This window comes from Microtus pennsylvanicus, chromosome 22, assembly GCF_037038515.1.
Source record: "Microtus pennsylvanicus isolate mMicPen1 chromosome 22, mMicPen1.hap1, whole genome shotgun sequence".
Taxonomy (NCBI): Eukaryota; Metazoa; Chordata; class Mammalia; order Rodentia; family Cricetidae; genus Microtus; species Microtus pennsylvanicus.
Window position 1 is genome coordinate 31,735,896 of NC_134600.1, and position 23,086 is coordinate 31,758,981.

The window sequence follows — 23,086 nt, forward strand, 5'->3', positions numbered from 1 at the left end:
AAAAACACTATAATTTATAGTCACATAGTAATTTAAGAATGAGCAGAATTAAGATATTCAAATAAAAACTAAGTGGGCTCCCCATAAATAGGTCATTGTGTTTTATACATACGAGTGTTGTTTACCAAGTTTAAATATGGATTTGTAGCCCAATGGATGAAGTGTTCTTGAAACCGAATTATCAAAAAAATAATAATTTGTGTCTGGCAGATGTACAAAGGACTCTTAAACCAAAACAGATGTGAGAGGTGTTACAGATCTCCCCATCACAGTCTCACGCAGGAGCATGTTCTGTGCCAGTTGAGGAGCTGAGACTCGGCTCTCAGCACCAAATAAGGGACTCAGCTCTTGCCCTGTGACAGAGAGGAGCCTTCCATGAGGAACCCCAGCGAGAGCTAAGTGAAGCTTGTCAGCACCGTGCCGTCAGCAGCTGCTCAGTTAGAGACACGAATGCTCACGGCGACAACCATAGAGCTTCGTGTCTGATGTGAACCCCTTTGGCTTCTTCATTTTCTCCTTTAAAAAGACAGCCTTTGAGGTTGTTTTGCTGTTACACAACCCTGGCTGAGATGTTGAGTTGTTTCCCTGTCTCACACAGGCTCTCCTGAGCATCTGTGGGGTCATTTACTCCAAAGTCCTTGTATTTCGAAACAATCTCCAGGATGGATTTGGATTTGACAGGACAGATGTAGTGTCTGCTCACCAGAATTAAGTGTTTTCTTAATAAACCTCTAAAGTCTAGGGCAGGTATAACCCAAGTTAGACATTGGAGGAAATGGTTGCTACCTTTCAATACATTAAGACGGAAACATTCCTGAATGTATATGCTAAACATATGATAACCCATTATCATGTCTAATTTCACAGTTAACGTCCATATACTTCTTTCTGGCATATGAAAATTTCCCCTTGCTTTTATCCATTTCCTTTTTACTATTAATCTAAAAATTAAATTATGATGATTAAAAGACACTGTTTCCTAGAGTCACTCCTTACCTGACGTTCTTTCGGCTTCTCCTTCCTCCTCTGCACAGATGACTCAGTCGTGGGGAGTGCGGTTGATGAGTGTATTCGACTTAGGACTGAGCTTCCCAAAGGCTCTGACTCTGAATGGTGTTCAATTGTGGGTCTCTGTGCTAATTTTAGTCTATTGTGAGGTTAAGCTTCTCAGATGAGGGTTGACTGAGGCATTGATCTATGGTATAGGGCATGCTATTAGTTTTTATTTTGCTCTGTCTGTCTGTCGGTCTCTCTCTCTCTCTCTCTCTCTCTCTCTCTCTCTCTCTCTCGTGTGTGTGTATGAGTTTTTTGTTCCATTTTGGCATTTTTTTTGTCTCATTTGTCTTCTTCTTGTTTGCTATCATTTTGTTTCTGTGGGCTTTTAGAAGAGAGTGAATATGATGTTGGGTGGATGGGGAAGTTCTGGGAGGGGGTGGGGAAAGGAAGCTGTGATCAAAAATAAAGGGTGGTGAATGCTAGTATCAAGAAGGAACTTGGGGCGCAATTTAAAATGCTGAAAAGTGTCAAAAGGCAAATTTGAAAACCTGAGTACTAAAAACATTTCCCATGTCTAGTATGGGAGTGAAGAAGCAACTATGAGGGGCCCAAATTTCATCCTCCTTAAGATTATCATCCTATTTTACCTGTCTACCAAAGATAGAGTGGAAAGACTTGTTTCCTCTCAAGAATAAGACTCTGAAGATAGATAGAAGTGGAGGAGAGAGAGAGAGAGAGAGAGAGAGAGAGAGAGAGAGAGAGAGAGAGAGAGGAGAGAGAGAGAGAGCACACTACACTTTGCTCATGCTGGCACTGTGGAGCGCTGTAGACAGGCAGAGCTGAAATGCTTTTTCCCTAAGTAATGGCCCTGGGCTTCAGGAGGTGACCCTTTTGATGGCCTTCCCTGTGCTCCCTGAAGCTCCTCAGCATTCGTTATACAGCCTGGTGCAGCTCTACCTTCTTAGTCTCTTTCTTTTATTTGCTTTTGATTCATATGACCCACTTTGCGCATGAACGGTTTGTAAGTGCTGATGGATTATGTCCATCATTATTTAATGCATTCCTCATATATAAAAATAGGGGTTTCCTCCACTCAATATTTTGTGGGTCTATGAATCTGCCACCTAAAACCCCAGGATTAAGCTATTTCAAGAAAAATACGCTGTCTTCCTTTCATTATTCAAGGAGATGTCTCAGTTTGGAATATGTCTACATATATGTTCACATAACTCTCTTTTTTCCTGTGTAGTCTGGTGTGCTCTCATCACTCAGACCTTCAGGAAGCTTTGCAAATGAATGGCCCTATTATGTTCACTGTGTAGACCGCTGTTTCTCCAGGCTACTTGAAACTCGCTATTCTCTGGAAATATGCTTAAAGCATATACTCTGAGATCTTCATAGAGAAACGTGGGATTCTCTTGGTAGAGGGTCTCGATGTCTACCTACATTAGACTCTTCTGGAAGCCCTCCTCACATAAGGTTGCTTCAAGACGTACATCTCACCTATATAACAGATATGGAATACAGATTTTTCTTCAGTATGACAATACTGTAAATGTGATTGTTCTTTAATAGTTTAAGGTGTGGATTAGAGATGAAGCGCTGATCTAGCATCCACAAAGCCCTGGATCCGGTCCCCAATACCAAGACCAAAAAGCATTGCATGGTGGGGTGCAATGCCTGATGCAAATCTTTTTATATGAATCATTATAAGGTGGCGTGGATAAATTACCCATGAGCCATACAATATCAACCTTGAATTGTGGAGGAAGGCTTGTTGTTTGTTTGTTTGGTTGGTTGGTTTTTGTTGTTGTTGTTTCCCTAAACAGAACCTTGTTTTTTTTTCCTTCTCTTTTACCTGAAAAGTCCTTCAGAAATTCTTTTCTCAAAGGATTAATAACACTTGACCCATGAGACTGTCCTGCAAATTCCAATCTCCTATGTCATAAATGTAGCACCTGCATGGCTTGAAACATTATAGGCTTTTCTGAAAGAATTGCTGTTTTCGACAAGAACTTGATCTTAAAGGAAGAAATACACATATAGAATTAGACAACATGAAATAACGATATTTCCCATTATAGGAGCACCAGGTGGAAAGGTGGAAGGAGAGGCACAGAAATAGTCTGCTTAACATAGATTAGCGGTGAAATACGTGAGGTGAGGCTCGCTGAGGTCACGGTGCCTCCCACTGCTGGGTGGCACGTGGTGCTTAGAATGCAGTAAGAGCTAGGAAAAGGGAGGAGCGGTAGGGAGGAGACGAGGTTGAGTTTTGCAAGAAGCTCAATCCCATGGGCAGTGATTGTCATTCCAGACCATAAGGGAGGCAAACGGAGTGACCATTCAGAATGATAACGTTTTAGAGTTCAGTCACGGCTGGTGATAAGGGGCAGAATCGCTCCTTGTTCCCACCGTACGGGGTCTGAGTCAGATAAAGGTTAAGATACAAATTCTTGACGGCAGCACAATTAGGTGCATAAGAGATTTGTCTGGGGACGAACGTGCCAGGAAGATAGCAAGAGAAGGTTGTCGTAACATTTTTATAGAAAAAAAATGGCATTCATAATGCCCCTTTGTTTATTAATCCCTTTAACACTAAGCCTGAAGAACAAAGACTATTTTCAGCATACATTCTTCTCTTGACCAGCTTTCCCCACTAATGGGGTTGTTTGCTCTTTGCAAACCCGCTGCTTGGCTGACACCATTATCCAATTCTGCGCATGTCGGTAGTGCCAACCTCTCTGCCTTTACTGATCCCCGTTCCTCCAGGGTCATCATTTTGTTAGTGGATGAATAACTAATCTTCCTGGTCCTTTTTGTTCATGTGTGAGTATATTTCCTTGTCTCAGAAATAAAAATGTTTCACCTTCTCTTTATAGAAAACAATGGATAAAAACCAGAAATGTCCCAAATTGCAGCTTTGAAAAACCTTGTGTAAGATTTGGTGATCTCTCCAAGTCATTATAATACTGATATATTTTTTTTGTCTTTTTTAAATTGATTTTATTGAGCTATACATTTTTCTCTGCTCCCCTTCCCTTCAACCATCTCCCATGGTTCCAATACTCTCAACTTACTCAGGAGATCTTGTCTTTTTCTACTTCCCATGTAGATTAAGTTAGGGTTATTTTTGTTGTCTAGGTTCTCTCTGGGATTGTGAATATGAAATTGCAGCAGTGAGTTTTCCATGAATATTTATGGTGAGCTTGTTAAGAAATAATAAAAAATGAGCTTATTAAGAAATAATAAAAATAATTAGAAAAAACAACTCAAATTTAATTAACTACACTCGATGGGAACCAGCTAATGCTAACTAATGGAAGGCTATAAAGGCAGTATTATCTGATTATGTATAATCCAAATATTCCTCTACGTGATCCCATCTTTAAGAAGCAAGGAATAGGTTAATAAAAATCTTATCTTTTACATATATACATGATAATGAGACTGCTAAATATGTGCCAAGTCTAGTTAAAATTTAACATGATTGATTGGGGGTTTGTTTTGTTTTTCAAGACTTTCATGTTGAAGTGAAATTTAACACAAGCAAGAAAAAGCACTGTAGCCTTCCCGCAAATTAGTGCTTAGCTGAGTGTCTCCTAGACGATAGACTGTGGAACTCCCCCTGTGTATGCCCTGTGGTGACTCTGCTTGGGTCTTTTGGCCTCATAGTGAAAAACGAGGATAGGGGAGGTAGGTTTCTTAGGAGTCAGTCTTGCCTCTCTCTGAATGTGGATTCATTATTGAAACTTCTGTGCTCCAGCCTTCTTAACTGGTATCAGGATGAAAGTAACCCTTATTTGAGACTAACCAGTTAAAGTTTACCAAGAAAAGTCAACTCCTAGTTACGCTAGCTGTTGAGAAGAAATTGCTACTAACTCTGTGCCACCACACACTTCAAAAGGTTGCATTTGCTTCCTTCTATTAATGATGATGTTTATTGTTCTTACTTACATGGTAATGTAAGGTTTAAATGAGGTGATTCAGAAACAGGAAAATAGAAATATAATATTAATAAATGTGTTAATTACATGGTATATTTATTATAAATCCAGTGCAAAGAAATAGAAGTTACATGGGAAGTCCCAGAATTGCATGCCCCTGAAGTAGACATAACAGACAATGGGAAAGCAAGAATATCTGGAAGGCATTCAAAATAGCTACAGAATATCTGGTATTGTCTCATATTTATCCACGTTCAAAGACTATAAGTGACCCTGACATTCCAAAAATTTCAAAGTACTACAATAATAAAATATGTAAATAGGAAATGATATTAAAATATGCACCATGCTTGTCTTGATCTTTCAAGTAGATATTTTACCAAACAGCATGCTATGTATCAATCATTATCTAGCTGGTCTTAATTGTCTGGCAATTTTCTTTAATCCATAGCAGTGAAAAATAAATGGCCAACCAGCCCTGCAATGAATGCCCCCTATTACTCAGCTGATAAGCATCCAACTGACTGGACTTTACAATAGCAAAGCTAGTGTACTTAAGAAATGAGTATACACAACAAAACTCTCTGGAAGCTGAGCCTATCCTTAATCACAATGTGTTGAAAGTACAGCCTGATGATCATCATATATAGGTCTTAGTCTAGCCTGGCTAAATGTGCTCCGAACACTCACTCACACTGCAATTAGGAAAGTCATATGGCGCGAAATGCAGGGTTGGTCACGATCACATGACCGACCAGGAAATGCACTACTGTGCCACCTTTCTGCAGCCCAGGAAAACATCAGAGTTCAGAAGACAAAGCCCAGTTTCTACTGACTGTTCCTGGCTTTCACACCACTATAATACAGAATAGTGTTTGAAGTACCAGATATCAGGACCCGTGTATCCAAACATTAAGTGCCCCTTTTGCCCATTGGTGCCCCTGTCATAGCCAGGAACTTTGAAGTAACGCATGAGCTGACATCATAGAGTTCCATTCCCAGCTCAGTACGGCCTTGGGAGTCAGCTACAACTCAGGGCTGCAGGTTTTCTCGAGGAAGATCTTATCCCAGTCCTGTACACCATCCCATGAATGTGGGGAATGACTGCTCTCTCAAGCACAGTCGTAGGCATGGATGGAGGTTCTCTCTTTATGCGCTTCCATAATCTACTTTTTTGCTCAAATTCAAGTGAGGTCACCTTGGTCACCTCAGTCGAAGACAGACAGATGGAAACTCTTGAAAGGCTTTTTGTTGTTTTAGCTCAGAGCGGTTTCTTGGGCTGATACAATGTCTCAATATCAACGTCTCATAATAATGAGAGTGATGAGAGTGTGTTTCATTTTTATCAAAAAAAGTCTCTAAAAGCACAAACATGTTTGTTCAAGATTATCTTTGTAGGTTTCCAATTTTTATCAGACCATTTGAATTAGAGCAAAATCATTTCTTCAAAGTACACGAGTTGTTATTATAGGTAATACAGCAGTATTTGCTACAGACTGGCTATCAGAAACAAGTTTTCTCTCTAGTCCACACCCCCCTCCCCAGAATATATGTGTGAATAGAAAGTGGAACCAGTTACTGTGCAAAAGGAGAATATAAAGAATTTCAAGCCAGTAACTGAACAAGGCCAGGGATGAAGCTGTCCTATAGAACGGTGCTATGGAGAACCAGTGCACAGTAGATACAGTCTTGACTCCATGGGAGCTTCCTGCAGACTCACAACCAGGCGCTCTGATGAAAGAGCTCATCTACCGCCAGAACAATGTGTCTGAGCCTATCAGTGGCTGAGTGAAGAAGAAACGCTCCATTCTGCCATCATCATTGTCCGCTGTGCTTTCTGAGCTGCTCTGGCAGGTCTACATAGAGTGGGAAGCAGAAGCAGTTAGGGCTTCGGAGGTGGGGGAGAGCAAGTCACCTGAAGAGTGGACAAGGTTCACCTCTGTCTTGGGTTTTCTCTATATGCAATGTTTTCATCTGTCTCAAGGCCACAGAAATGATCTTCCATATCCGTCTTTAGATAGTTTGTCATATAAATTTTCACATTTCAGTCTGCATCATTCTTGTCTCCCAGAAGCACAATTCTAATCTGTATTTTAACCAACTTATGTTTCACCTGTGTCCTCACACCTGTGCATCTTCCTTGACTTGAGTGTCTTTCTCAAAACGGTGTAGTAATTTCTGCTGTATTTAATAGCACCCGCCATTGCAGTAATATATTATTCATGAGAGATAGCTTGTGATCAAATAATATAAGTCTACTCTTTTACAAATGAAATACCAAGCCTTTAAAATAAAGGAAATATTTTGAGCAAAGATAATTTTTATGTCTCTACTCAGCAAAAGCATCAAATTTAATTAATTTCTGCAGTTACAATAAGTTGGAGATAAGACTTCTGTGGTGTGAAGCTCTAAGTAGAAAAATCTAATTATAAGTGGTATACAAGGAAGGTCAAATAAATAAACTTGCATTTATTTTCCTGAAGAACGGTAAAGAAGATTAGTGTAGAATACTGAGCAATTATCCACTCGAGGTAGAATTAGGCAGACAAACTCAAGGATAAATTTGGAAGCTTAGCTGCAAAATGATGTTTCAAATGACATTCAAAAACTGGATTATACGACAGTAATAGCTCTTGCATTAAGGCGCATGTGTTGCCTTGAAACATGATGAGGGAAGGGTGTTGAAGTGGGTTTATGAGTGAACTTATCAACTCCAGTGTGAAAGAGTGTTCTCAGTTTCCGGGGAGAACTTTCAGATTCCGACAAAGTCAGACTCCTTGGTCTACATTCTACAACGAGAATATTCAACAGACCCAGACTACGCTGAAAAACAAGTTAAAGCATCGCTTGTAAAATGACAGTCCTCTGTGGAGCACAGGGCCACAGAAATTATACACACAGCAAGAGACACTAGTTACACAAGGGAGTGCACCTTCATTGTGGGGGCCGCAATATACTATTCTAACCTTAGAAGAGTATAGTAGAAATGATGTTTCATGTAGAGTTTTCCAAAGCAATATAGGGAAGAATTTTGTCCATTAATGTTATTGGTAATATTTACAGGAAAATTTGTCAGGTAAGCTTTGCAAAAAGAGCTAAGAGCCTTAAGATTTTAAAACATAGGGGCTGGAGAGATGGTTCAGAGGTTAAGGTCACTGACTGCCCTTTCAGAGGATCAAAATTCAGCTCCCAGCAATCACATGATCGCTTACGTCTGTCGGGAACTCCAGTTCTAGAGGATCCAGTACCCTCACACAGACGTAGAGGCAAAAACACCCATGCACATAAAATAAAATAAATTATTTTTTTAAAAATAAAATATAGACACTGGATGTTCTTCAGGAAAACAGTTCTGAAGCTCAAATCATTGTTTGCATCATGAAGTTTTGGGTCACTTTCCTTCGTCTTATGAACAACCCCGGGAAAAGAGCTTGTCATGCAGAAGTCTAAGCTGTTAACAAGGCTTCTGACCCCGGCTAATTTCTATCTTGCGCATGCGCATTACTGAGACTCTTGCCAGCCTTAGGCAATGAGGAAAGCTGGCAACTCCAAATTATTTCTGACTTTCACAACTTTTAGGAAGGAAAGCAGTATCTTAGTGGATCTTGGTTCCAAATACGCAGCACTGTTTCCGCATCTCACAGATGTATATACCTCCAATGACCTTTCTGCTAGTCACATACTGACACTAAGTCTACCTCAGACTGCTTACGTAAAATGAATGTGAGTCTAAGTTCAGAAACAACTGAAGAGAGTTGAATATAACAGTGATAGAGAGAATATCAGAGTATTTCCTTTATATGAGAGATCCAGGAGGTATCCTCCAGTAGATAGACTTGAGTTCGGAATCCCATTTCGAAAATAATCTTGGGAGGACCTAAACTGACTTGGGAGTTGCTTTGATAGTCAAGCTAGGCTGATAAGGTCAACAAACAGCTCTGAAGAAACTAAAGTAACTCCTTGTGAAAAAAGCAATTTCATCCCTAAGAAATTTTATTTTATTTTTATAAGTAATTTGCATATCTCATGTGTATTGAAATATGGGAAACAAAAATTGCACTCAGTAAAGAAGGCCAAGGCCGTTGGCCTAGCGTGTTATTACCTTCCACAAAAAAAAAAGGAATATTTTCACAGATTCCTTGCACGTACTAAGACCAAGTTAATAGGATTACTGTGGAGGTTAGACAAGGCACTGTTTGTCACACGTTTTTAGAGAATATACTTATTTTGTGTAAGTAGATTGCGGATACAAATTTGGTCATATGAATGGTAGATCAACTGGGGGAAAATTGGGTAAAATCAAGGAAAATTGTTTTTATTTTTCATATTTACTTTTATGTTGGAATTAAGAACTATTTTTGCAAACTCTTGAGATGTTATAATTATTTGTATCAATAGACTGTACCTTAATAAAAAATAAGGCATTATTATGCCAGTTTTTCTTTAGCACAGTGAACACTTAAGCAACTCTAGATAAATGCTCGAAAGCCCAAACGTGCAGAAACATCTTATTCAAAGCAGAAACCCCTATCTTGATGCGAAGACCCCCAGCTATGACCCACAACCACGTGGCTACGATCCATCACATTGATTCGCTCACTCAATTAGCTCCATGGCTTCGGAAGACACGTATTGTCTCCATCTTTCAGGCAGGGATGCTAAAGCACCTACAGTTTAAATAAGTAGCCTAAAGCCACAGAGCTCACCAAATTCGGAGCCAAGATCTGCAGATAGATCTGTCTTCAAGAGCCAGACTTAGTTCCAGGAAACTGTATTAGATTAGAAACAATATCCATGCATCTGTATGTTTTTGAATAAGTTGATTTTCAACTTGAATGGTCTAAAGCTTAGTTTTCCATGATGGTTTTTTTAAAGACAATCTTTGTTATGTTCACATTATTTTTTTTCTGAAGTAACAATCATGCAGTATATTTTAAATGGAGGATCTACCAAGTCTTTGTCTCTGATAACACTAAATCAGAAGCAAATTCCTTACTGGAAACCTGTCTGCCTATTCTTCTGGTTGTACAAGAAGTTGGCTTGCTTGAATTAATCCCATTAAATCACCTAAAGGGTTCAGTACACAAGTGCCTCACCTTATCTCAACTATTTAAGCCCATTATTTTGATTAATAAAGTACATTTTGCCTTTTGGGATTCATGGATAAAAATGGCTGTTAAGTAAATAGAATAAAATATAGCATGTTGAAAGTATGAGACTACTCCATTAATATTCAGATTAAACTTCAATTTTCTGGTGTTTGTCGTCTCCTCTTTTGTGCTTGCTTTATTTCTACCACTTTTGAGTGTGCTTTCCTTCCACTTGTATGTTGAAAATTACAAAGACAGTCATGGCTAATGTTTATATCGTGAAGGAGGCAGCATTTTGTAAAATAAACTTTGAGTCCCGTTTTCAACTTTTCTCCTTGACGTACATGCAAAACTGGTAAATATTATGTTTCCCGAACAAAAACAAAGAAGTGCAATACCAATGTCCTCTTGTGGGACACTGAGTGATACCATCTCAAACGCCAGCCCGTGACAGGAAGAATCAAATGGTTTCCCAGTGTAGCATGAAGGAAGGGAAAAGTTAAAGAACTGCTGTATTGCGGGAATATATGTGATGACGAGGCTTTAAATCACAGGAAACATACGTGGATTCTCTGTTATTCTCTTGAAAGGAATCAAACGACAGTCTCATGACTATGAAGCATCCTCCCAAGGACGAGCCACGAACACTGCTGTGGTCACAGATCTTATGTATGAAACTGTGTCGGAGACACAAACAGAAGACAGCAGGAGAATGTGGCTCTGCCTTGTAGACTGACCAATGTATTTCAAACAAAATGAACTTGTTCTCTGCAGCTTTCCAAACTTGGGTCTTGTTTTAAAGCCAAGTACAATAATTTGGTTAAACAGTGAGTCACATTGAATGGAATAATATTTAGATAAAATAGCTATCACTTTAGAGAAAACATCTCCGCATATCTTTGTTCATAATGTCCGGCCCTTTAAGTTTGAGATGGGGCAATATGCAGTTTATTATATTTTTCCGGTACTCAAGTTGAAAGTGGTCTTTAAAAGTCATCAAATAAAACAGTAGTTCAAGAATTTACAGTGGTCGGGGGAGCTGGGTTGTTGAGTCCTGGGTAATCTAACTTACTAAAAACTGGGTGGTCCTCCATCATTCTGAAGGAATTAGAGGAATTTTTGGCAGCGTGTAGCAGATTTCCAGTTAGTAATCTACATTTCCTTCTTCGTGTCCTTCAATGGTTTGTTAGGTGCCATACAAGCAGAGAGTACTTGATATTATATATATACCACAGTGGTTTGTAGAGAAAGCTCACATATCCTGAGCCTTAATCCTAGAGTAGTTACAACAGAGCACCAGAAGACCTCAAGGTTACCTCTCTTTTGCAGTTGAAAAATCATTAAGAAAGTTATTAATAGGTCAAACATTTCCAGTTCTTCCTATGTGTATTTATTTACCTATAGATATGCAATAATCTTGGCATACACATACTCTCATTCTTCTCTATACTCTTACTAGCACAACCTTTTTATTAGTTAAAACTGCCTTTCTAAAACCTCACACATGATGGTCCTACACTTTCTTGCATTTGTTGTTGTTGTTGTTATTATTGTAAGTGACTTGGGAACAATCCAGCAACCTGGGTTTGACATTTAAGAGTTTGAATCTTTACAGGCTGTTTTGGACAGTCAAGAAACTTGTTAGATTTTCTTTGTCATATTGATAGACCCATTCTTCTGACTAGATCATCCAACCCAAACGATCTTTGCCAATGCCAAGCACACCTGAACAACATCCTTGATTCTTCCTCATGCAGTCCAGGTTTCCACCCGAGCTCCGTGTGCTCTCTAGGAAATCTTTTTCACTTTATTACTCATATTTGTCTTCAGGTCCTGGTTTGTTCGACACTTTCTGAGCCCTAAGAAAAGGTAGCTCCTCTTGACCTTACCCTCTTTGTCTTTTATTCCGTGGTATGCATTTGAAGCCATGAGCCATAGTCTTGAGAATGACGCAGCAGTATCTGTTGAATGAAGAAAAGTCAAGAATTTCTTTCTGTCTAATCGTGAAGTCTTAGCCTTTGTTCTTTTGGTCTCCAGTATTCCTGAGTCATCTCGTTCACAGTGTCTGTGAATCACTCCTAGACTGTCTTTTTTGCAGATACCAGGACTTTTTTTTTTAGTGACTCAGATATGATCAGTCTGTTGAAAGAAATGAATTATGTACAAACACAGGCTTTGTGCAGAGACCTGTGAAAGAAGTGTGAAAGACTGTGATTAAAGTAAACTGGTTAGACTTCACCGTATGTGAGATCTCTTAATTTTGTTTCTGTGGAGTCTTCCTCCTAAAAGTTCCCATGCAGAAGTTACTATGTGTCCGAGGAGGTCCAACATAAGTTATGAAAAATGGCAAATATCTAAAAATTTGTAATAGACAAATGATAAATGTTGCTCTAAGAATCTTTGCAGGCCTGGTTGTAGTGAAGTAGGCTTTTAATCCCAGCACTCAGGGAGGCAGAGGCAGGCCTATCACTGTGAGGTCAAGGCCATCCTGAGCCACAGAGGGAGTTCCAGGACAGCCAGAAACACTCAGAGAAAACTTGTCTTGAAAACAAACAAACAAACAAAAGAATCTTTACAGGTATTGCAGTGGAACATAGGTGGGGTTAGCCATGTTTCGTTTCTAGGTATTTGTTCACCAGTTAACCTAGGTCTAGTCCTCATCCATGCCCAACACACACACACACACACACACACACACACACACACACACATACACACACACGCACACACACACACACACTGCTTAAACTATTTACCCTTCTCATTAAGTTAATCTACCACTCAAAAACTTAGACTATTCCTATTTGACACTATTTTCTTCATGAACTTAGTAGTAGTTAATTAATTCCTTTTAAAAATAACAGCATGGTTAAATGAGTTACAAATCTTTAAGACTGACGGGGCAGTGGAGACACCTGCTTTCAATCCTACCCAGCAGTCAGAGGCAGAGAGGCAGGCAGACCTCTGTGAGTTCAAGGTCAGCCTGGTCTACAGAGGGAGTTCCAGGAAGGCTCCAAAGCTACACAGAGAAATCCTGTCTCAAAAATTTACTGGTGTTTCATTTGTATTTTAATCAATAAAACTTGCCTGAAGTTCAGAAAAGTAAAACAGCTACACTGGCCAGCCTTACAGACCGGGCACAATGACACACACCTTTAATCCCAGTAGACCCACTAGCTTTCTATAGAAGCCAGGTGGTAGTGGTGCATTCCCTTAATCCAAGAACAAGAGAGGATTGTAAAATGGGAGGAGACAGCTCTCAGTCTTAGTTTTTTTTCTGAGGTTTCCGGGAGGCATGTTGACTATTTTTGGACCGACGTAAGGTAAGAGCCAGTGGCTGGCTGCTTTGTGTTTCTGGTCTTTGAGTGGAACCCCGATATCTGTGTCTGAGATTTTAGTAATCATGCTTCACACAAAAAGGAAAAGAATGACTGTATATAAGCAAGTATAATAAAAGCCAATTACATTTAATAGTGGTCTACTTTTAAAACAATTTCTAATTGGGTTTGTATAACCTTCTCTTTGTCTTTGACATCCTGCTTCTGCTTTGCTGGCCGCCTTGGGGCCACTGTGGCTGAGTAGCTTGTGTTGCTGTACTTTTCCCAGAGATGTCTACGAAGCAGGTGTTGGGGTGTGCTTAGTCATTCACACGTTTGGGGCCACTGTGGCTGAGTAGCTTGTGTTGCTGTACTTTTCCCAGAGATGTCTACGAAGCAGGTGTTGGGGTGTGCTTAGTCATTCACACGTTCGTTTCTGTGCTTATATCTCAAATAGGTATGCAGAAGCAGGTGTCTTCTGGCCAAGAAGCATGGTGAATGTTGGCCTCAGTCTATCTGTGCCCTCCTCCCACAGCTTAGGAATAGGTTTCGATTTGAGTCTCATCCAGACGTGACTTCCTGCTAGTTCTGGGTCTCTGAAGGCATGTTGAAAACTGAATCTTCTTTACAAGTAAAAACCTGACTGTTGACTCCCCAATGAGGACCCTAAAATTTCCACCTACTATCATTCAAACCTCCTAAGCGAGTTTAGAAGAAAAAAATCTGAAGTTAAGAATCTTTATTGAATTGAAGCACACAGAGAAACACAATATTGTTTGGGGAGGAAAATTATAAAAGGAGCAGCCGACCACTTCCTGCCGCCCGGCTCCCGGCCATCAGCTTGCTTTACCCAAAATAATTACACGGAAACTGTAATCATTTAAACACTGCCTGGCCCATTAGCTCTAGCCTCTTGCTGGCTAACTCTCACATCTTGCTTAACCCATGTCTATTAATGTGTTTCGCCACTTGACTGTGGCTTACTGGCATGAGTCTAACCACCATCCATCTTGGGTAGGAGAAGCATGGCGTCTGCCTGACTCTGCTTTCTTTCTCCCAGCATTCTGCTCTGCCTTCCCCACGTACCTATGTTCTGACCTATCAGGCCAAGCAGTTTCCTTTATTAATTAACCAATGAAAGCAACAGATTGATAGAAGACCCTCCTACATCAGAAAATAAAGTCTCGTTCTTTGGTGGAGCCTCATTGATTTTGAAGAAAGAACACAGTTTTGATGATATATGTGTTTGTGTATATACTGTATATGTGTATGTGTGTGTGTAAAGGCTTTAGAAGTATTTTTCATTCCTTTGAGACTCATAGAAGAATAAAATGTACTCTAGACTCCCAGATATTCCATAGTGATATCAACGAATATTTGTACTAAGTGATGCTTGCAATCAATGTAGAATGAATAGTTTGCACAGTTATTTTATTGCTGTAGGAAACATAAGAACTGGTTACTAAACAACTTAGCTACCTGTATTACTTTTAATGCAAAAGAATAAATTGAAGGAGAAAGGAATAGTTTGACTTATGGTTTAAGTGGAGCTATGTGATGGCCCTGGGAAAAGCATGTCAGCAGAAGCAGGCGGCTTCCGGTCACAATTCCCCCACCACTGGGAAGCAGAATGATGGCTGCTTCTGCTAAACTTCCATTCTGCACTTAATTCAGTGTGGAAACACAGCCCCTAGTATGGCACTGCCATATTCAGTGCAAATCAGCGCAGTTAGCTCAATAACCTAATCTAGATAAACCCACATGGACATGCCCATAGCCTAACCTATTCCGAGAGGCCTGCCTCCTACATGATTCTACATTGGGGGAAGCTGGCAATCTCAACTATCCTGCTAAATGATGTCATTCTCTCTTGAATTTTCCAGACATTGCTTTGCAGGCATGAGGGTAGAGTAGGGATGCTGTCTGTGGAAGCCCTGCACCTACAAGACAGGACTTAGAAATTCGGTCCCAGCAGCTGACTGCACACTTGACACTCCCTTGTTCCTTCAAAGACATACTTTGCCTCTTCACAACTTCCTTAAATTCCTTCACAACGTTCCTTAAACGTTAAAATACCTGAAATTGATTAGCAGAAACAGGTATGCGAATGGACAAAGACTTTTGTCTCATATTCAGAATCTTACATTCCTAAGACGAAGTATATTGTAACAGTTGGTGGTGTGGAGTCTCATTTTCTAACTTCCAAACATGGAGTTCTGAAACTTTGCAAATGTTCTGCAAGATAGAAAAGCCAGAAAGGAAAATAAGAAAATAATCAGTAACTCAAGACCAGCCCTGATCTGATAGCTCAAGTCAGCTTTTTTGTCTTCCCAGAGACAGGGTTTCTTTTTGTCAAGTCAGCTTTACTCACTCTGCCCTACTTACGTTATCTTCAAATTCTTACTTGAGTTCTGCATTTAGTTAGAAAATTGCAGGACGAATCTTGTGATTAAGAAGAATAATGTGTCTCATGGCCTTGAGGAACAAAGGAGCAAAGCAAGTTTGAAAATGGGGGGTGGCAGGCAGGAACACAAAGAAAACACACAGGTAGTGGTGACTCAGACTTTCAGGGAGGTAATCTAGCCAGCTCACAGCAAGTTTGGAGACCAGCTTACAACCTTGGACTCGATTCCAGATGTAATAGAATGCCATTCGAGACAGTTATGAAGCAGGAGTTTGGAAGCACAGCGGACATTGAACTGGCCACTTAGATGTAAGTGTTTCGAGAATCAAAGGGGCATTATTGGTAATTACAGTAGGCACGCAGGCCCAGACTGGATCTGTCTGCAGCAAACTGGAGTGAGACTCATTTTTCATAAAGGCTCCTTATGCTTGTTAATCTCCTCCCTTATGCAACGCCTGGGAAATCCATTTTGCGTCACAGTTGCCTTTTCCTGACTGGGCTCACTGAATGGAGCTGTGTCCCTTTGTCCTCTTTTCATTCATGTGCCATTTTAGTGTCTCCGCTCTAATCTTACTCATCCATCAAGAGACGTAGATGATAGACGCATTTATCTTCTCACGAAACATACCTCTCATGCTGTCCGCATCAGGCCTCTGGGGCTGGCATAGGGTGAGGAGAGCTGCGGCACGAAACTGTGACAGATTTGGGTGCCAGTTGCCTGCAGTCTGGTCTCTGCCTTTTCCAAAGCAGCAATGAAAACCCAACCCGCTGAGGCATTTCTAGTACTTCTTTAGACTCTGCACAGACCTTCGTGTACAGCAAGAACACGCCAGGACTCCAAGAGCACCGGTGTCTTTAGGAAAGAAGGGCTATCTTGTCTGCCCACAGATTAAAAACTATCCTTGTTTTGCAAATATTTCATGAGTGATTTTGTGACCTTGCTTGCGATGACCGGTGAAATTCACTGAATGTTAATGGTTCTGCAGTGGCTCTAGAATCACACCAGGACCGAATACCAAAGCGTTGTGTAGGAATCGAGTGAGCTGAATGTTTAAAGTTTGGTCCTTGATCGACTGAGGATCTCACAGATGGCTGCTCTTTGGGGCTGTTAACTTTAGGCAAATGTGGTTTTAACAGCCTTCCCGCTGTTCTCTGTTTACGTTAGGAATTAAGAATTATAATTTTACTGGATTGCCCTTTCAATTCCGTATCTCCTGGGTTTTCCTACAAAGACAGGTAAAACTCAGTTTCTAGCCCAGTATCAAAACACCGAGCCTCCGGAAGAAGATGAATCATGAAGCCCTCTCTACTTAAAACTTTTTCTAAGATAAGACATCCAGGAGAGGATGCTATCCTGTCAAAATCACCGTCTCTAAGGTCAAAGGCACGAAGGCTTTGAAATTTGCCCTGTGCTTTCTGCCTAAGGCACGGTAGAGGCTTCTCCAAAGACTGTTTCTGCAGGCCAGCTCCATAACAGCAGAGCAAAGGAGCGGCTTAAACTGCCCCTAGAGCTTATCTTGTCACCTGCATCATCTCTTAGCGTGAAGCATCTCACCTACAGTGCTAACCTGGCCATAAATGCATGCTGGGTAAACAAACTGATAGCACAGTCTGAGCTCTCAATGTAATGAATGAGTCACCATTATATCCTCTTCGAACTGAGAGTCCCGGGAATTGATTTCAGTGCAGTAATTCTTTACCTAATCAGGGCCTTTGTAAGAGACAAAGAGAGTGTAGTATTCTGAGTAAATGATTTCCCTTATTCGGAAGCATGACTCACGGTTATCATTCATAAAGGGATCCCCACAGAGTCTACCAAGATCATTGAATATATGAATGAAATTTTTAGTGGAAGAGATTCTCAACAATACTTGTAAGGCCCCTTCAACACTCAGTTATTAAGACTGCAGGACAAAATGAGTCATCATGTACTTAGGAGAAGTGTACGACTGACAGACATAATACCCTCCATACTGATGCATCTTCTCCGTGCTGTGATGGTACGTTAACCCTGCAGACTGAGGAGCTTATCATACCAGGAGACCCTATTGTCCTTTCAAATGATTTTATTCTCATGCTCAAGGCTCTCCATGGCTTCTATTATATAGGCATGTCCTTCTGAGCATGCAAATATTAGGTTAGCAAATTATTCTGGAAATTTCCCTGAAAGAACCTTGGCATAAGGCGTGACAGTATTTTTCCATCATGAACATCTCCTATCATGTGGCTATCAGGGCAGAAATATGTGCTTGTTCATGCTCTTTCCCAGGAGATTTTCCCCAGGAACTTGGAGACCTATGTTGCCCTTTGTGGAGCCACTGGGTTTTCTAATGCTCCGTACTGTATCCCCAGGCAAGACCTGAGAAACAATGCTGTATCTCTGATACTGTAAAAAGGATGCTATCCTTATTGGGGTTTGAAGTTAATGCAAGGCAGGCCCCTTTGCCTTGCTTAGAGGCAGTTCCTGCTGAAAACAGTGCCTTCTACTCTCCACTGCCGTCAAACCATTAGATCATTCCTTTCCTGTAAGTGTGACCAAGCCACTGGACCACAGTCACCCATGTGGACTCTACATTGAAGGAAAAGACAAAGTCTCCGGTTGTTCTTTTTATAAATAAGATTCTCATTGCTTTTAACTCTCGCTCCTTTCTCCCCGACAGCTCCAAAGCTCAATTATCACCACTCATAGTAATTTAAGTAGCGTTTTAACAAAATACCCCGGGCTTCTATCCCCAAAGTGGCAGCTGTGAAGTAAATCTTCCTGGTTAACAGCTGTCAGTTGTCAATGGGATACAGATAATTAAATTCAAAGACGCTTTATGGTCAGAAAAGACAGATAAAACCCTTGGACCAGAAAAGCCTTTAACTTGATGTGGTTACTGCCCTCTCTGGCACTGAGTCTAATTCATGATTTGGATTGTTTGCTTATGAAACAGGTAACAGAGAACTGGAAATTGCATTTGTGTTTTTATTTCCCAGCTAAGACCACGTGCTTGGTTTTATTTTAATGCAGGTTGGGGAACAAATGGTGAAAGAAACTAATGAGAGAGGGCAGGTGGGAGGGAAGGAAGGAGACATGGAGAGGTACTTGAGAAACCATCTACATCAGGTTGTATATAAACTGTGAGGGGCGGGGTGAGAAGGTAACAGTTAGGGGCTCTAAATACAAGAGATGGAACAGCAAGCAAGAAAACCTCAAGTCAATGTTTCTAAAAGCCTGTAGATCTTTTGGTTGTGAGATATCCCTGCAACTGTATAGTTCAAGTTTTTTTCTATAAATATGAATCTACATTTAGTATTACTATTACTAACTTAATAATTGGAACTTTAATGGTTTTACTCATTTTAAATATCTCTACTTATTAATTCATTTGTTTTCCATGGGAACATTCATTAGAAGCTATCGTTGCAATATATGTGTATATTATATACATACACATATTATATATAATATATAAAATACACGTACATCTATAATATATTTAATCAAAGAAATGTAGGCTTTCTTTGAACTTCTCCCAAGCACATTTCAATGGAACTATAAGAGGAGGTGGAGGGAAGAAAAGAGAAAGATGTATAATTATAGTTGATTAAAATGTAAAATAAGGAGAAGAAGGTAGCTAAGTAAGCCATGGAGCATCAGCCAGGGGCAGCTCTTCTCCATGGTCTCTGCTCCTGTGTTGGCTTCTCTTGATGATGAACACGAAAATGTAAGATGAAAGAAGGCATGTTCTATGTACACACTTTCGCGTGCACGCACTATGAAAACTAAACTCTTACTCATTTACTGAAAAAACAAACTGGAGACACAGGATGCTTAGTCTGTTTATTTTTAGATACAAATATGCTGCTCTGCTATCATTGTGTACTATTGGTTAAAACTGTTCAGCTATATTATAGCAGACATTTCACGGTGGTGAACTGAACAAACTGAGTAAATCTGTGTGTGCCTTGTGTTCACGTTGTGTCTGGCGCTCACAGATGGGGTGCTTGACTTCCTCTAAAAATCTTTGAAGTTTCTGTTTTGCTGTGGCCATTAACAATTGTTGTAGAAACATGACTTGGGTTCTCTGTCTCCAAATTTAGAATCAATATGTCATGAAATCAGAAACCTTAGAAAACATCCACTTTCAAAGCTTGTCACTGTTTAAAGTCATGGTCCCAAGACCAATGGAATTTAGGAACGTCTGTATAGAAGTCTTAAGTTTTGTACAGATTTTTACCTACAGAAAAAATTGCTTACATTGTGAGTGTTGACTTTGCTTATTGTCGTGTGTCTCCCTGCTTCTAAATGTTTAGTTTGCAGGCAGATACTCAACTTAAAAGAAACTTGATGAGCTTGAGTCACTGATCACTGAGAGGTTACAACTCTGGGGATTTACATATCTGAATTCATGCTTTCCCTTTGATATATTCATAAGCATGCTGTCATTCAAGTGGTGTTGCCTCCTGAAGGAAAAATAAGGCAATAATTGTTTTCAAGTGACTTAGCAAAGCATATTAAGGTAGTGGAAATCACAGTGAGGAAATGTATCAGTTATTTAGAGTTATTTGGAGATGATCCTAAAATGGTGAATTACTGACTCTGAGAATAAAACATTGATAAAAAGTAAAACACCTCCATGCCATTAATTTCTCTCCTACTTACTGTACTGGCTGATGACTTTCACTGAGAAATCTGAGATTCCTGCAAATGCAAATAATTTTTGAATCATATAAACTCAGCACAAACTTTAACTTGCTCTTTTGTTTTAGCATAGAGCAATAAATAAATATATATGTTAGCAAACATTTTTAAATTAATTCTTTAAATCTAATTTTCTAAGAACTTCATATATGAATATTTCATCTACATAACTTCTTTTTCTCCCTCCTCTCTCTCCAACTTTTTTCATGTCTTCCCCTTTCAAATTCACAGTCTCATCATTTTTAATTATTATTTATAATATAAATATATATACACACATATGTACAAACACACATATGCATATGCATGCATACATACGCACACACATACACATAACTTATTGAGTCAGTTTAATGTTGTCTGTATGCATATGTCCAAGGATGACTACTTCGCATTGGACAACCTATATTGGAGCTTGCTTGTAGAGGAGATTGGTCTTTCCTTTCTTGGCAGCCATTGCCTACCAGTAGCTCTTCATTTAGCGGCAGGACTTTGTGTAGATTCCTTGGTTCATATTGGTCAATCAGTTTTGTCATTATGCCATTCCATTCCTTTTCAGGCAACTATATTGTTGAGAGCTCATAGGTGTATTTTCCCTTATCTAGCCACAAGCATCCCGAGCTACTGGGTATTAGAATCTTTCCTCTGCCTCTCCTATAATGTTTTCTGTGCCTTAGGTATAGAAGTTGCACCGCTGATGTATTAATCAGGGTTATGCATCTCATGGACACTTAGTATCTGCATTTTGGCCAGTTGTTGATCAGTGTAGTAGTCTCCATCTGTTGCAAAAAGCTTATTTTAAAAGAAGAGAGAAATACACTAAGTGCTTGCAATCCTGTTAGAAATAATATTAGTTTCAGGAAACGGCATTAATAGCTTCACGTCTAGAATCTATGTCTTCTTAAGCCACAAGTAGGTGGCAAAGCTTACAGTACCAGGTATGAGTTCCCCTTTAGTTAGTTTGACGTAGAAGCTGTTGGTTATAGTAAAGATACAAGTAGCATTGTGGAAACATCTTTATCAAAGAAGAAAGATTTGCAAGTTGGTTTTGCGTTTTTGGTAAAGCTTTGAGTAAAAACATAGAATTATAGAACCAAGCAATCTGTTTACCATTTCTTTCTTATTCACTATTTCAGAGCTCCGAGAAACCAAGACCTCTGAATATTTCAGCCTGTCCCACCACCAGTTAGACTACAGGATATTACTGATGGATGAAGATCAAGACCGGATATATGTAGGGAGCAAAGACCACATCCTGTCCTTGAATATCAACAATATCAGTCAAGAACCTTTGAGTGTAAGTTTGTCATTTTCATGAGGGATATCTTGACATTATAGGTATTTAAAAGAATTCAAATACATTAAAATAATATATATTAGATTAGAAAAAGAGAAATTACTACACACATGGATAGACACACACACACACCAAAGTTACTTTTTACTTTGCTGCTGATAAATATATTTAGTTTATTAAGTCTCAGTGATTGTAAAAACACTCCCTGTATATTTATCTATTAAAAGAAAAAGGAGTGAGTGGGGGAAGTTTACCAGGAAAACCCTGGATAGAAAAGGAAGAAGAAGCATGTCTTCTGTATGTAATCGACAGAGGGTGAGGAATACAGCTGCTAGCTGCATCAATATTTGAATAACCTACATTTATCATTCTTTTGCAGTAAGAAAGCACAATCAAGCATCAATGAAGTAAAAAAAAAGCAAAACTGTGTTAATGATGTTTATCATAAATAAGACACTTTGCATTTATTATTTTAAAGGATGACAACTCAAAACGTATTCTTTTCTGGACCAGCAGATATTTAGAATGTCAGCACAGTGCTTCACAGGGGCTGTGGTTTCATTGCATGTGTTACATTGTTGAGGCACATGAAGACTCACTTTATTAAATCTGTCAGTCTGGCTGTGTTGTTTACCAAAGGTAATACTCAGCTAATATAGACAACAAACATAATTCATAATGATATAAATGGGACAAAAGTGTGAGTCCAACGGGCAAAATGTGCATTATATTTTGCACACTTATGTTTGTAACGATTTTATTTAAATACATAATTATAGATTTCCATGTGTTCCTGAACAGGTTTTGTTAAAGAAAACTGGATGAGCAAAAATTGAATGGTCTAACAGAATAATAGTCAAATAGCTTGAATTCTGAAGCTAAATGAAGAATTAGGAAAAACAAAAATAGTAACACCTTAGAGAAACCACATAGTCAAAAGCACATGAAGAATGTTGGGTTGCTGTGTGCCTGACTGAGATTATACAAACTTTATGTTTCTTCTTGAGCAGGTTTTCTGGCCAGCATCAGCAATCAAAGTTGAAGAATGCAAAATGGCTGGCAAAGATCCTACAGTAAGTAGTTGAAGAGCACACACACACACACACCACATAAAAACACACACAATACATATATATACAGAGCCCTACTTACATACATCATGTACGTACAAACATACCTACTTCCACACACAGTCATACTACATACACACACACAGACACACACATTCATACATACACATGCACATCACACACACACACACTACCTACATCATACATACAGTCGTTACATATACCACACACACAAAAATATCACCACACACACACACACATGCGCCAACTATTTAGTCTTC

At 39.5% G+C, this 23,086-nt stretch overlaps 1 protein-coding gene across 2 annotated transcripts in view; it reads left to right on the forward strand.

The window, feature by feature from the left end:
- Sema3c (semaphorin 3C) overlaps positions 1-23,086 on the forward strand; it is a 148,584-nt gene that overhangs the window by 52,078 nt on the left and 73,420 nt on the right. For both annotated transcript variants that reach the window (XM_075955963.1, XM_075955962.1), the window contains exons 3-4: positions 21,575-21,735; positions 22,746-22,808. In XM_075955963.1, the coding sequence (XP_075812078.1) occupies positions 21,575-21,735; positions 22,746-22,808 (224 nt within the window). The remainder of the gene's footprint in view (positions 1-21,574; positions 21,736-22,745; positions 22,809-23,086) is intronic.